Here is a 14,921-nt window from a genome sequence, read left to right as displayed (position 1 = left end):
TTCAAGTACTTTCAAGTAGGAATAAGAAATCCTCCGGAAAAGGGCTTATTTTCCGGAGAATCGCGTCTAGACTGGCGCTTATCCCCAAGCCGGAAAAAAGCGACAGCCATGTAAATGCAAATGCCACGGGGGATATTTAAATCCCCCGCGGATTTGCAATTCCGACTGGTCTAATCTGCATCTCTTTTCCGGAAAAGGGGTGCAGTGTAGACACAGCCCATTAGTACGCAGTGCTACCTGGTATGTTTTGGAACAAATTAGCTTGCACTTTTGAATGAGCTAGTGCACACCTCTTTTGGGTGTAGAGAACAGCATCTTACCTGAGCTCAAATGTATTCTCTCAGGACTTTCCTTGTTTGAGTTCCATTGCTCAGGTGGTCTGGGCCACAAGACTTGGTAAGTGTAACGATGGTGAAACAGTTTGTTATAGTAGTTCTAAAGAAAAGCAATTCCTCTTCTGGAACCTTCATGTTCATAACTTGCTAAAAAAAATCTCTTTGTATTGGGGAAAAGTACAAGATGCTATTTAACCCAAACTCTACTTTGTATATGTATGTACCTGTGTGTTCTCAGAATTCATTTGGCAGGGAGTCTGGGAAATGTTAGTGTTTTTTACATTTCAGATGTTAAGGGCTCAGTCAGTGCTGCAAAGCATTCCACATGCAAGTAGTCACACTAAATTAAACATGAGGGTTCAGGTAAATAAGGACTAGTTGCTGCTGCGTCAGGCCTTAATTAGGGGACTTCAAGTTTTATGAACTATTGCCATTTTAATAGTTAGGATTCCAAGTTAGAATGAGGAGAAATAATCTAGTATTCCTCTACCACAGCCCTAATACTACTGAAAATTCTCTGTGGTTTGTTTAGCTTCCTAACTCAAGAAATATTCCAAAACTAAACTCACCCCAAATTCTTCCATCGCAATGAACATCAGCATTAAGATGGAAAATATCACCTATATTCTAAAAGAATTAGTCACATACATCTATATGAAATTTTCCTTCTTTCTTAAAAAGGGAAACAGATAACAAAAGTAGGATGCCCATGTGGAAAATCTCTAGGGTGGGACGACAGGCTCCTGCTTTTCAGTATGTATGGTAGGTGCTTTTCTTTTTGTCAGTATTTACTGTGGCTAAAGGGTGAAAGTTTAGTATACAGGCAGTCCCCAAGTTACGCGGATCCGACTTACGTTACGAATGGGGCCCGTCTCCCTGGTCTCCAGTAGACCAGGGAGAGGAAGCAAAGATTACGAACGGGGCCCGTCTCCCTGGTCTCCAGCAGACCAGGGAGAGGAAGCAAAGCGGCGGAACACGCGGGCAGCGGACAGCCCAGACGCGGCTTTGCTCCCCGTCCCCCTGGTCTGCAGACCAGGGAGATGGGGAACAAAGCAGAACAAAGCCGCTGCCCACGTGTTCCGCCGCTTTGCTCCCCGTCCGCCTGGTCTGCAGACCAGGTAGACGGGGAGCAAAGCAGAGCAAAGCCAAGGAGTCCGAGGGCAGCAGGACAGCCATGGCGTGTCTGGGCTGTCCCGCTGCCCCCGTGCTCCACGGCTTTGCTCCGGACGCCTGTGGTACAGCAGGTGGGGCGCTGCCGGTTGGTCCCGTAGCGCCGCTCTGGGCGCTACTGGACCAACAAGGCAGCACCCCAGCTGCTCTGCCTCAGGCGTCCTGATTCAGCCACTGCTGGTCAGTTTCAGCAGCGGCTGAATCAGGATGCTTGGGGAAGAGCAGCTGGGGTGCTGCTGGGTTGGTCCAACAGCATCCCAGCTGCTCTGCCCCAGGCGTCCCCAAGTCAGCCGCTGCTGAAACTGACCAGTGGCTGACTACAGGAATCCCCTGCTTCCTGGAATCAGCCACTGATCAGTTTCAGCAGCAGCTGACTTGGGGATGCCTGGGGTTCTTAAGTTGAATCTGTATGTAAGTCAGAACTGGCATCCAGATTCAGCCACTGTTGAAACTGATCAGTTTCAGCAGCGGCTGAATCTGGACGCCAGTTCCAACTTACATACAGATTCAACTTAAGAACAAACCTACAGTCCCTATCTTGTACGTAACCCGGGGACTGCCTGTAGTGTGATGTACACCCTTAAAAAGTGCAAGCTATTTAAAATATTGTTTTAGAAACATGCATTTGGTGTCAGACCACCGGAGAGCACACACTGAGATAACCTCAGTGTACGTGATGGTTCCAGTCATCTAGTGTACAGAGAAAAGATTTCTGAGGCTATGTTACTTGGCAGTTCAACATGATCTGGCTGTTCGCTAATCGGGGAACACGAGAAGAACAAAGGAGAGAGAACACAAATGTAGTAATAGTGCTGCATAGATATAAGTTAAGAACACTACTGTTGGGTGAGGATTGGATAATATACAGTGAATGGCAGAAACTGAGCATGATAGGAGGGTGAAATTTGTTTCACTTTGTTCCGTATGACTTGAGTTTATTGGGAAGGGGGATAACATTTTTGTATTCCGTCAGAGAGTGTGTTCTGTAAATCTCTTCAGTTGCCCGTTCCCTGGGTGTCGCAATAGATTAAGTCGCTGTGTGATTATATGACACCGCCATCACTTGTCTTCCTGGGATATTGCTGGAGGCAACAACAAACCTGTGTCTTTGGCACATGTGAAGGAATTTAGCGCTTGAGGGGTTAAATTACACAGGCTCCCCTGTGGATCAGCTTATGCTTGGACAGTAATAATAGCAATAACATTAATAATAAAAATGCCAGAGCAAAGGGAGTGGAGGGGGAGTAGAGGGGAAAAAAAGAAAGAAGAGTGATGGAAGATAGGCTGGGATAGTCAGCAAAGAAAAAAACAAAACCGAAAAAACCACAGAAAAACAACCCATCCAATCTGCAGATAATGTGTTTTTGTATGGCAGGTGTATCAGCCAGAAGTCAGATTTCATAGGGACACCTGCAACATGCACATGCACAAACACATATTACAATAGCTTTGAGGATGGTTAGTAGCTTGTGTGTGTGTGTGCGCGCACACAGTCACTTCAAGCCATGATATCCTAGGGCAGTTGTAACAAGCAATTCATGTCAGCTCACGGTAAAGATTATTGGTGTTTTTACTGTGGAAATATTTGCACTCCATCTTCTTTTCTATTTTTAGCTCCCGGAGCTTCCAATCAGGTGGTAGACCAGAAAAAAACCCACCCCCCACTGCCAACCCATCAGATCTTGCACCTCAATTAGTCTGAACTGAAACCCTAATCTCACTTAGGAATGGCCTTTGATGCTAAGTTTTTCTTCGTTGCCTCCTTGTTTTGTGGGATACTATATTTCATGAAGGTTGCAGAGGAGAAGGAAAGACAGAATTTCTTTTCTTGTTGTTTTGTTCTGAGGGAAAACATATTTTTGTGGAAAAAAGTGTTTTCTCAGATATAAAACGTTCGACAAATAAAAGGGAATTCAAAAGCAGAATAATGTGGGCCCTTCTTTTTTTAATTCTTGCATGAAAATGCCACTATCACAATAAAGAACAGCAATTCATTGCTTTAGAAAAAAGCAATATGAATTTGTCCTCTCTCAGATTTATTGTTTATCATAATCATCTTTCTAGTGAAAAGGGCTAATTTACTCTTTCTATAGGAATATTTTAAGTGTGATTATCATAATACCACATCTGCTGAAAAGGTCTAAAATAGGACATTGACCTTGAATGTGTTTCTGCATTTAACATGTGGTGCTTAACATTCAGGAAACAATATAACTGCAACTCATTTATTAATGTATAATCTCAAAATGTTAACTCTTGCTCTGTAAATACGTGACATAAGGATTGCTGAAAGCTTGCAGTGTCCCATGAAGTACATGCGGTATTTTATCAGTGTAAATATGTATAAGATTTTCAAGATTTCTGCTGGGAATACTCTGTAACTAAAGTAAGTTTTCCCTTTGGTACTGCACTAGTTTATGATTTAATTTTTACTGACATTCCACCAGTCATATTATTAGCTTCACAAAATGAAAGTGAAATAATCCTGTATTAATTAAACAGAGCAACTGAATTCCCTCAGTCATTTTATCCTTGGCTGTCTGAGACAGTAACACATTACTGCTTCTCTGAAGAAACTTACACTAGGGTAAGAGCCCGGTGTAATCGAAAAATATCAATATTGGAGTGGACACTTCATTTCTCTCTAATGAGAATAGCCTTTTTTTGAGTGTTGGGCAATGGGTAGGCACTTTTTTTAAGGCTCTGTAAAGGGTGTTTTTTATTCAGCAGAACAATTTTCACTTACAACAGTAGGAAAAGGTTCTATTCTGTAGCAGTGAAGGCAGTTATTTAAAAATTAACGTCTGTGTTCTTGAAAATAAAGGAAATAGAAAATATGGAGTGTATTGCTAAGATCAGGTGACTTGAATATACTTTGATAATATGGCAAAGTGTTTGCTGTGATTTCTTAGAGAAGATATGTCATCTGCTAAAACCGAATTTTTAAACTAACAAACAGCCCTCAGCTTTGTGTGTAGAACAATTCCTGTTTTGTGATGAAGTTCTAAAGAACATGTTGAGGTAGTGTTGGGTTTTTTTTTTGTGTAGGATCAAAGCAGGGAGTGATTAATACTAAATACAGATCGAAGAAGCAGATGGTTCTAAAGTAGTTACCTGCTACCATTTGCCTAACCATTTAAAAACAGGTGAACAAAATTTGCAACTCATTTTAGTGAAAAGATTTTTCTCTACATTAACAGTGTGCCCATAGATTCACTGCATCCCTTCTAATAAGAAGCACTAAAGGCAAACTCCAAAACCAAACCAGTTATGTGTCTAGGAGGAAGGAGACAGCAGCAGAGCAATTTTAATGAAATTAGCATGAATAGCATGAAACAAATTTAAATTGTGTTTTTTATTTGACACTAGCTCACCTAGTTACCTGGCAGAGTGGCAAATAAACATTAATTTGGTCCTCTCATAGTTCCTCTCAAACAACGAGTGATACTCCAACATTTAATTAAAACTTTATTGAAAATCTCATAGCCCATATGTAGGTTTTGCTGAGGTGGGAAACAGCCTTCTTAAATATAATAGGTTCAGAAAAAGTATTTATTTAAAAATAAATAATCTCTGAGCAGACGCTGGAATTAATAATGTTTTTGACCCCTTCCCAAATGTATTTTGGTCTCTTTTAAGCAAATATGTTCTTGTCATAATATACTATGCTGCTTCTGTAAAGTGCCACTGAATCTTCACTTCTTCGGTTGCCTTGAGGTAGATGTGATTTAGGAATCTGGCTCCTTGGATGCCTTGAAATGTCGATTGCATTTAAGTGTGAAGATGCTTAAAGATGTACTGTTCTTACATTTGGTAATTATATGCATGGAGATGTGTGGAGATGCAGACACTGCACAGTAATTCTCATTGACTGCTGCGGACACTTGTGACTGTTTCCTTCCCCCCAATCCCCACACACACATACCCTTTTTTTTGGTTCCATTTCTACTATGTTTTGTATACTCTTCATGGTAAGATTTTTTGTGTGTGTGTACATGTGCATTTTTAATCCATATCCTTTACGGAAGTTCTATAAACCAAAATCTACCTTGATTTTATGTTCTCCCCAGGGCTTTTTATTTATTTAAAATGTGGCACAAGAAGGTTTATTGAGAACTTTTACTACAGTTATCTGCTGTAGAAGCTTTAAAAAAAAAAAGCGCTGAACAGTAACTGGGAAACCCATGTTCAAAACTGTAGATGAATTTCAGTAGTGGAACTAGTTGGAATTCCAGACCCTGGTCTGGTAGAGGTGACACTTTCAGTCCCAGCGGAGGAATCCAACTGCTTTGTTTATCAACACATAAAGTATAGCACTGTGTTTCTGGTCATCTAAGGAGCAGCACAGCAGTGAAGGCAGCTGCTTGCCTGGATGAAAGATGGTTGGTGGAAAGATAGTGATGGTTAATAGGGGGAGAGAAAGATTGGATAGGGAGGGAAAGCTAAGGGGTAGTGAAAACTATGTGGACACGAAAAGGATGGAAGACAGACCACAAGAGAAGGCAATAGACTGTCAGATTTTCAGCAGCTGAGTATAAATATACAGTCTAAAAGATAATGAACAAAAGTAAACATGAGGTAAATTTTGGTTTGATAAGGTTTTAAATGGCTTAATAATCCTATTTCAAATTATATATGTTCTAGGAAATAATGATTTAAAAATGACCTGTATCAAATGACTCATGTGTGGGTGTGTGTATCTCCAACACGGATCATTTTTTAATAAAAAACACACAGGTACAGAGTCTGAAGGAATTTCAAGCCCTAATGTCCGTATAGTTAGAAAATAGCTATTTTAAGAGTATGTATATCTATTTAAAGTTATACATTTAAACTAAAGATGTTTATTAGTTTATATGTTGCTGGAGATGTGCATGAATAAACCAGTTAGTGGGATTTTTACTTTGGATTTATATGGAAATCAAGAAATCAAGTATAGAATAAATATTTAATTTTCAAGTGTTGATCTGATTCCCACAACCACAGCATTTCTTTTTCTCTGTATTTTTTTAAGGAAGGGTTTTTAATTCCGTAAAATGATTAAATGTATCTTGTTTTAAGGTTTGATTAAAAACTAATCTTTTTTTTTGTCTGTATGGTGTGTCTAAAGGATGCTTGGGCTTTACATCTCAGAGCTCTTCTAATGCACTTCTCACAACCAAATTTACATCTTAATTACAGAGTTCACATTTAACAATATAGACAGCATAATGCTACTGGTAATTAAGCTTTTACTACCTGCTTTTATTCAGTAGTTAGAGCTATAGTTTTGCTGTGTTGGTTCTGATCCTTAAACTTGCATGTATTAATGCTTAATATGTAAGGAACAGGCCTATCCTTTGCATCTGGTTGAATACATTACACTGGAAATCACTGTCTAACATAAAGAGCTTTAAACATGTCCATTTCATTTTTTTTCAATTAATTTCTGGGGTTTCTTTTCCCCAAAAGCTGTGTAATAGATTTGAAGAAGACATTTGTATTCCCATTTGTGAATGGTATTAATGCATTCTGAGGGTTGCACTGATTTGTTTTGATCTTGAAAGATTGTCATTTGCATCATGTAGGGCTCCAGTCACAAAAGATTTGTGCTCACTAGAGCTGAATTATAAAAAATTGTGGGTCCTCCACTCTTAAGAAGGTAGCAGTTATCTCCTTGTCATAAATAGCTGATATTTATTTCCACCGCAACTTGGTAGAAAAAATTCTTTCTCTGCTACCAGAAAATGTATATTTTAGTTGTAATGTTAATAATAAGCTGTAGATTTTGAGGGAAATGTATCATACCCCCTTTTAAAATTGGTGTTTTCAGTGTAAACTGTGTCTGATTTTGCGTATGATCACTTTCTTAAAATTGGTTTATTCAATGAATTTTATTTAATAAGGTATATCAGTGTGAATTATAAAAGCCAGTGGTTTGGAGCAATTGGGTTCAAAGATGATTATGTAGGCATATATACAAGTAATGGATTTGATATATTTACTTCCAGTTTGTTAAAATTTTCTTTAAACAGTAAATTAAAAAACTGCAGGGGTATTCATTCAGACATACCACAATGTAGTCTGATCTTATTAAAATGAAACAGACTGAGTTGAGTCCATTATAATCCCTCCACAGTTACAGAAGAAATTAGTCAGTGCTGGAGCTTTCCCTTCTGTTTATGAACATGCAGATATGTGCATTTATGGCTAATGTGTTAAGTATGCCATATTAACATGGATCTGATATATGTATGTGTACACATATGTGCTCATAACAATGCGTGCATCTGTGCTGTTGAAACAAATGCATTTTTAAAATATTAGTTTTTCTGTTAAGTTGGTATCGATTTTCAGTTCTAAATATTCTTTTTTTAAATAAAACTGACAACACAAACTTACAGTTAAAATGACAATGCAGATCTTTAGAACAGTTAATTTTGAGCTTAGTTTCTTAGTACATACCAGAAAATTTAGAAGATAAAAAAATCATTTTTGCATGAAAAAAGCAAAAACACTTAAACCCTCTTCCCCTCCCCCAAGCAAAATCCTCCCAAATAACAACAATGGAATAAACAGACAATAGCAGCACAAACTTAGTTCTCTACCTTATGATGAATTCTTCACAACATTAACTGAGAGTCTGCATGTATTTCTTCCATTCAAGGTACTTGACTAATAGTGTTTTAAGTTACAGAAAACATCTAGTGCCTAGAGAGTTATGCTAATTAGGTTTTCTTTGTAGCCCCTTAGAAAAATATTGGTAACATTTACATTTCTTTTTATTAAGTCCCTACTCTGTTTTCAGTCTCTTTCAGTTTCTCCACCCCTCTGTACCTGCCTGGCTTTTCTCAATCTGTGCAGTCTCTGTTCTCCTCACATCTGATTGGCTAATGTGCTACCAATCCAGTATCTGTCTGGGCCAGTGGGACTGCATATGTAAAGCCCTACTTCATATTAATAAGCTCCAATCGGGGCTTTAAGTCCTTGATTAGGAGACTGTGAGAGCTTTTGGTCCCAACTGGCTGTGCCTATAGGCTTGTCACCAGGAGAACATTTGTGTTAATTGCACTGTGCTCTGTCAAGGAAACTTTGATTTATTGCTGGGGTGCACAAATAATGGTTGCCGAGCGCACATGGATTCGGTAGAACTTTGTCTTCCTGAATCTTTTTCCCTTCACTACGAAGAAGAGTAGGTATCTTTCTTCCTTTCTTTTTTTAACCTTTTTTTTTAATGAAAATAATGTAAACATTGATTCAGGTAGTGCTGTGTGGCTTGTGTGTGCATGAACGGTTATTTGTGTCTGTCTTGTCTTTTTTGTGCTGAGGATGATCTGCTAATTCAGTAAGTGGAGAATTGTTCTCTGACTACAATGTTACCTTTGAGTCAAAGCCCTGTGACTGTCAGTAAAACAGCTGTGTGACAGTCACTTCTTATTCAGGTACTAATAATAGGCACTTGGCACAAATGCTTAGTGAATTGTTAAAACATGCCTTGCAGTAGGACACATTTTCCCAGGGAAAGGATTTAAAATAATGTATTATACAAATGATTTACACTAGTGCCTTTCTTGTGTATATGCGGTTTGATAGATATTCTGGTCTCCCTGTCATTTTTGACTGTGCAGAGTTAGCCGGGAAAATAACTGCTAATACCTCTTTAAGGATGAATATTCACAATTAGCCTTCTGCAATTCAGGTCTAAAATGCTGTTCAACCAGCACTTCTTCACTGACATATCAGTCTACTGAATAACAAGGGAATTCTGTGCTTTTTAATAAAGGAGAAGAAAATATTAAGGAAGAAAAGAACCAAACTGACTTTAATATTTTGTACTTTAATAGAGAACTGATATAATGAAGTACATTTGTTCCCATTAGCCTGTAGCTTGTTTCATTGTGTTGGTTTGTCCCTGCAAAAGACAATAAACTACTTTTTTAATATATGATTTTATATAGTTGTTTCAGCTGTACCTATTAACTACCTAGTTTTGTATATATGCAGGTATAAATACTTGGACTCTCTGAGATCAAAAGCAGAAAACCCAAACAAAATCCAGCATGCTAGTGGTGATGAGTGGCTCATAAACTTGATTTCAACCTATAGTCAGGATTAAATATTAGTATATCATGGGAGCTGTCATTGATTCATTTTTCTTTATGTCGAGCCAGTTATTTTGCTGGGCTTTCCTATTACACTAGCAATGAATGTTGTAATACTGAAGAAAAATGCTAATAGTAAGTACATCCCTAGATGCACTGGGTAGGGAGGCTGTATAGAGAGGTGACAGTGTATTATAGGTAGATGCCCACTAGCTGTCCTTAGTGTCTGCATATTGCATAGCTATTTGTAATTAAGCCAGAGATGGAAAGTGACTTACAGTGACTGTATGTTTGTGATATAACATAGGAGTTAAAGAGAACAGCAGGAAATAGACTTGCCATTAGGAAAACAGTTTGAAGTAAGAGAGGGAAGAACCCCCTTTAAAACTGAAGGGGTAAAGAGATGAAAATAAACAAAGATAGGTTGCCCACTAAGATATGGTTTATAGGTCAGTGCTCCATGAACTGCAGTAAATTGTCTTCACATATGAATAAATGCAATGTTCACAGCTTTCACTTAATATTTTAATTTTTCCCTAGAAAATAAGGGTTTAAAAAAAATTAAAGGTAGGAAGAGGTTCTCTTTGAAAGGAGCTTTCCTGAATTTACCTTCTTACAGCTAATTTGAATGATTAGTTTAGATAAGCCTCTTAAAGTAGATGCATTTAAATGAAATCAGGGCACATGTCTTTTTGGCTCTGGTGCAAGATTTAAACTAATTCTCCTCCCCCCCCCCCCCTTTGGCTCAACTAAAAGTCTTCTTAAAACAATCCAATTTACTTTCCGGATGTAGGCTGTGTTGGGTGCGTGGTTGAGTGGACAGACAGAAATATCTAATATTCAGAAACACATCTGTGACTCTGTCTCAATTAATAAACACCAAAACTATCAATATTCATAGTAATTGCATTTTGTCTGTAAGCTGTCATGTCCATATGCATAAGGACCTACAGAGAATGCTATATAAGTGAATGAAGCATTTCCAGAAGTGGATAATTTCTACAGTTAATTATTGCGTAGAGGAGGATCCCAGCTAAAAATTGACAGAACATTTTGGGACATCTGCCTGACCGTCGCTAGGTATGCTTTGATTTTTTAAGGCAGAGCATGTTAAAGAATGCAATCACTTACAGCCATTTACAGCCTTGGTTTTTGCTTTACAAAAGTAACAATAATTCTAATATTTAATAATAATAGTTAATAACCTAACAGATGCAATAAATATATCTGCTCATTTTGACATATGTGTCAGTTTAATCATTCTAAATGAATCGTGCTCATAACATGAAATCTCCTTCAACCTCTGATTAAAATGTAACATTGACTACAGGATTATAGAGCTGACTTAATTTTACTGACTGTTTTAACAGTTGTCACAGCTGTTGGAAGAAGGAAAGGCAATTGAAATACTCCAAAGAAGGGGAGGAGGGGGAGGAACTAGTTTAGTAAATTTAAACATGATCTCTGAATGCCAAACATAGAAAACTGAATAGATTTGTGACTGCAGATAGCTTCTGTGCAGTGTGTACATTTGCCCTTTGTGCTTCATTCTATTTGTTTCATGAATTTGAACCCCTCGACCCCTTCCCTACTTTCCCCATTCAAAAAATATGCAAAAGAATTTAATGAAAAAGAAACAAATGTTCCTGTTACAATGTTGCATGCATTTGTATTTGATCTATAGTATGAGAAATAAAATGCACAGATTATGACAGGAAAACTCAAATAAGATAAGTGAAATTTAGATAAAGAAATGGACCTATAATGGAGTTACATACAGTAGAAAAAATACTTTGATGCGATGACAGTGTACATATATTTCATATTATTTTTTAAACAATATCATGCCCTAATCTTGGTATTGTTTGTATGTTTACTTATATATAATGAGAGAGGGAATTTGTCTTAGTTTCATTCTTCCCCTATCAAAATATTTTGATATAGCTCTTAGTTACAAATAATTTGATCTGGAAAAAAAAGCAATCTATGAAGGTGGAGAAAAGGTGGGCTTATAGAACATTGCTTTACCAGTTAGTGGGAAGTGACAACTGACTTCACTCTACAGTTGCTTTCTTTGACGTGGAGGTTTGAACCTCACATATTACAGGTGTGTGTTATCTTGACCCTTTTAAAAAATAAAGCAAGCAGTTAGCATTCTGGTCCCAAACCAATAAGGTCTAAGTTCCCCTGCCAAGCACAAAATGTAGAACCAACCTTTCTGCTATGAAATAAGCCTCAAAGTGTGTTTGAATGAATAGATTCCTTGTATGGTCTCTCCTTGGACAGCAAGAGGGCCTTCCTCCCTGTGTCTGTTTTTTTTTCTTTTTTAAGTTTTGTTTTTGTTTTTCATAGACTTTTTTTTGGCAAGTTTTCAAATCCTGCAGAAAGTGTAAAGGGCTTGCTTTGAAATGGCTCTTTGACAGCTTTCCATTTACTGAGGCTGGCCCCTCTTTTAGTGATGGTTGCTCATTTTAATGTGTTTATGGTTGTGCTCTTTTATTTACTGAGCCTGGTGCGTTGCAGTGGTAATTAACCCATGTTATTAGCAAAGCCCTTGTGGATATCCATTAATTCTCTTGAATGGCTGATAATTTTTTCTACTCTTTTTTTTTCTTTCATGGCATGGTGTCCTTTTTTTTTTTTTTGAAGAGCCCTATATAAAGCCCTAAACCTTTTATAGATTTGTTTCTCTAAAGCTCAGACATATAGAAAGCTCTGGACCTATAATTCTCCACTAAAGAACACCTCCACTCTTGGCAAAGTGTTTTCAAAAATGCTAATGGGAGTGGAAGCAATAGAGAGAAGCAATAGCAATTATTTAATTATTATTTTCAAAAACACATGCCAACAACAAAGCGTAGGGCTAGCCTTTACTTCCTGGAGCTGCGTTAGACTGTTGTGACAGTTCAGGTGCTGGTTTTGTTGTTTTAATCAGATTTCAACTTAGCTAATAGCACTTTGGGCATTTAAAAGAAAATATTGAGCCAGCAGAAAAATACTTGTGCTTGCACTGCTGAGAAAAGATAAGGACTGCCTCATTAGCCAAGCCCTACTTTTGCAATTAATTTCAAATACATTGTGCTATTCATCAAATACAGAAGGTAACTTGTCTATGATTATATTTAACAATACTTGAACCATACTTTGCTGAGAGTATACAGCAACTACAGTATGGCAACATTTCTTAAAGCTATATAAGCCGGTATTCTATAGCACATAAAATACAGTGAAAATATGCTATTAAATCCTATTTTTTCACCAGTGTGATTAAATATGATAAAGTCATTTTACAGAATATTATAAAGGATAGTGACCCTTGACATTTGGGATGCTCTTTTTGCCCCATTGCAAGAATAAGAAAGAATGAATTTATTAACACATTTCTCAGCAGCCTTCAAACAAATTATTAGTGATTTTTGCTGATATTATATCAGTCATTATAATGCTCAGGATAGAGATGATAAATTTGGAAAGAACTCTTGGTCTGTGTCCCCACTGGAGTTGAAAGTAAGCTCTGTCCTAAGATAAGCATTGCTGTGAAATCCTGTTTCATAGCAGATTCGTGGAAGAAAGAAACAATAAAATGTTGATATGTTACAAGTGCAGATGAGCCTCATGCTGGCAAGCTCTCTGGAGGAAATCTGTGATTATGCCGGGCCAGTTTGTTCAGTTTTTATCTCTTTTACATCCACTAGTCTTGTATTAAATTCTCATTGTCCTAAAGCACATGAGAGAAAAATGAATTGCACTTCTCGACATGCTCTGACAGTGAAATATTTAGCCTCTCTGTCTCCTATCATACTCATGTGTGTGTGATAGTGCAGAGATGACGCCAACAGTCTCTGCAGCTTGACGTTCCACTTATTACATGTTCTTATATATCGCGTACATCTTCTTTTACTTTTAGACATCCCTGATATAATCACATGTATATGTACATTTATTTACCTGTCTACAACAAAATCAATTATCAGTCTATATTCAACAGATTGCATCACATTTGTACATGCTATAATCATACATTGCACGTAGTGTGCATATACAGAACACATGCAAAGATTTCGCTCAACTTTTCTTTGTGAAGTCACTTTCTAAGAATTCGTTGCTTTCATCCTTGGTTTGTTTACCCTAGAAGAGGCAGTTAGCTGAATAAATAACAATGTAGTTCTTGCTTCTGATTTTATGTATGTCAGATTTTTCCTAGATTTTAACATTTCTAATTTTTATATTAATATTGTTTCCATAAAATATGCTGTGCTTTTCTATAAATAGCTTGAACTGCCTAATAATTTACATAATAACATTTAGTGATATTACTATAATTTTTGGTCTTTATTAAAAAAGGACGTGGTAAAAGCACACTTCCTCTGATGTATGGTTATATTTGTATTAAACGTATACTTCTTTTTATAGAAGAAAATAAATGTCCTATTTAATATAAAGCATGATGCCTTTAGAAATACATATAAAATACACAATCAATGTTAATTTCTTTTACATCCACCTCACCCTGCAAGAAGTAGTAAAAAATAAATACAAAGAAATCACCCTTTGGTAAATGTTTAAAATTTTGCTAGGTAAAAGTATAATGAAAAGTTAATGCAAATAATTGTTTTCAAATGAAATTGTGCTTTTCTGGGATCATGAACGTTATCTCTTCATTTCTTGCAGTAATAGTATTTTTCCATTTCTGTAGTCCTTTACAAAATAATTCAGATATAATAGATATGATAAACTTTTGATGTTATGACCGCCTTAAAATGTCTCACACTTTCGTAACATTCTGAAAGATTTAAGCCTCTTACCCATTTTTGTTGATATAATGTATTAAATGTAATTAAATTATTTTGTATTTACTACCTTTGTAACCAGAAAGTGTATTTTTCCTCCCTATTGCTCTGTCAAGTAGATCAGTGTTATTGGGAGTCTTGCTTTTCTGAATAAGTTTTTTTTAATTAACTTTCTGTGTTATGAAGCTGAATTTGTATCATCTGATGCAGTATTTTGGAGCACTCACATTTGGATGAAAGTCCATTTGAACTTTCTGTTTAAATTTTTTTCTACATTTTTGGTATAAAAAAAACTGCTGCTGATTATGTCCTACATATATTATTTACAAATAAAACTTTTAGAATTGGGTGGCGGAGATTGCTTCTTTACCCAATTGACAAATGTACATTTTTCTGCTTGATATCTGATCTTGAGACAAAGGACAGGATTTCATATATCGGCAACATTTATGTAGAATATCCTTCAAAAATAATTTGCATGCACATTGTATTTGATTTTAATCAAACAAATATACAAACAAAAATTAATTATTAAGAATGAATAT

General features: G+C 36.7%; 1 protein-coding gene across 10 annotated transcripts in view; it reads left to right on the top strand.

The window, feature by feature from the left end:
• The window catches only part of ESRRG (estrogen related receptor gamma), a 537,949-nt gene that overhangs the window by 314,784 nt on the left and 208,244 nt on the right, over positions 1 to 14,921 (top strand). The window contains exon 1 of one of the 10 annotated variants that reach the window (XM_006137345.4): positions 8,463 to 8,676. The exons of 8 other annotated variants lie outside the window; for them this stretch is intronic. In XM_006137345.4, coding sequence (XP_006137407.1) covers positions 8,621 to 8,676 — 56 coding nt within the window. In that variant the 5' untranslated portion in view covers positions 8,463 to 8,620. Of the gene's footprint in view, positions 1 to 8,462; positions 8,677 to 14,921 lie in introns of those variants that run through there. One more of the 10 variants, XM_075925200.1, reaches the window with a different exon arrangement.

Source organism: Pelodiscus sinensis, chromosome 3 (genome assembly GCF_049634645.1).
Source record: "Pelodiscus sinensis isolate JC-2024 chromosome 3, ASM4963464v1, whole genome shotgun sequence".
Classification (NCBI taxonomy): domain Eukaryota; kingdom Metazoa; phylum Chordata; order Testudines; family Trionychidae; genus Pelodiscus; species Pelodiscus sinensis.
This window is presented reverse-complemented; position numbering and strand designations above follow the sequence as displayed.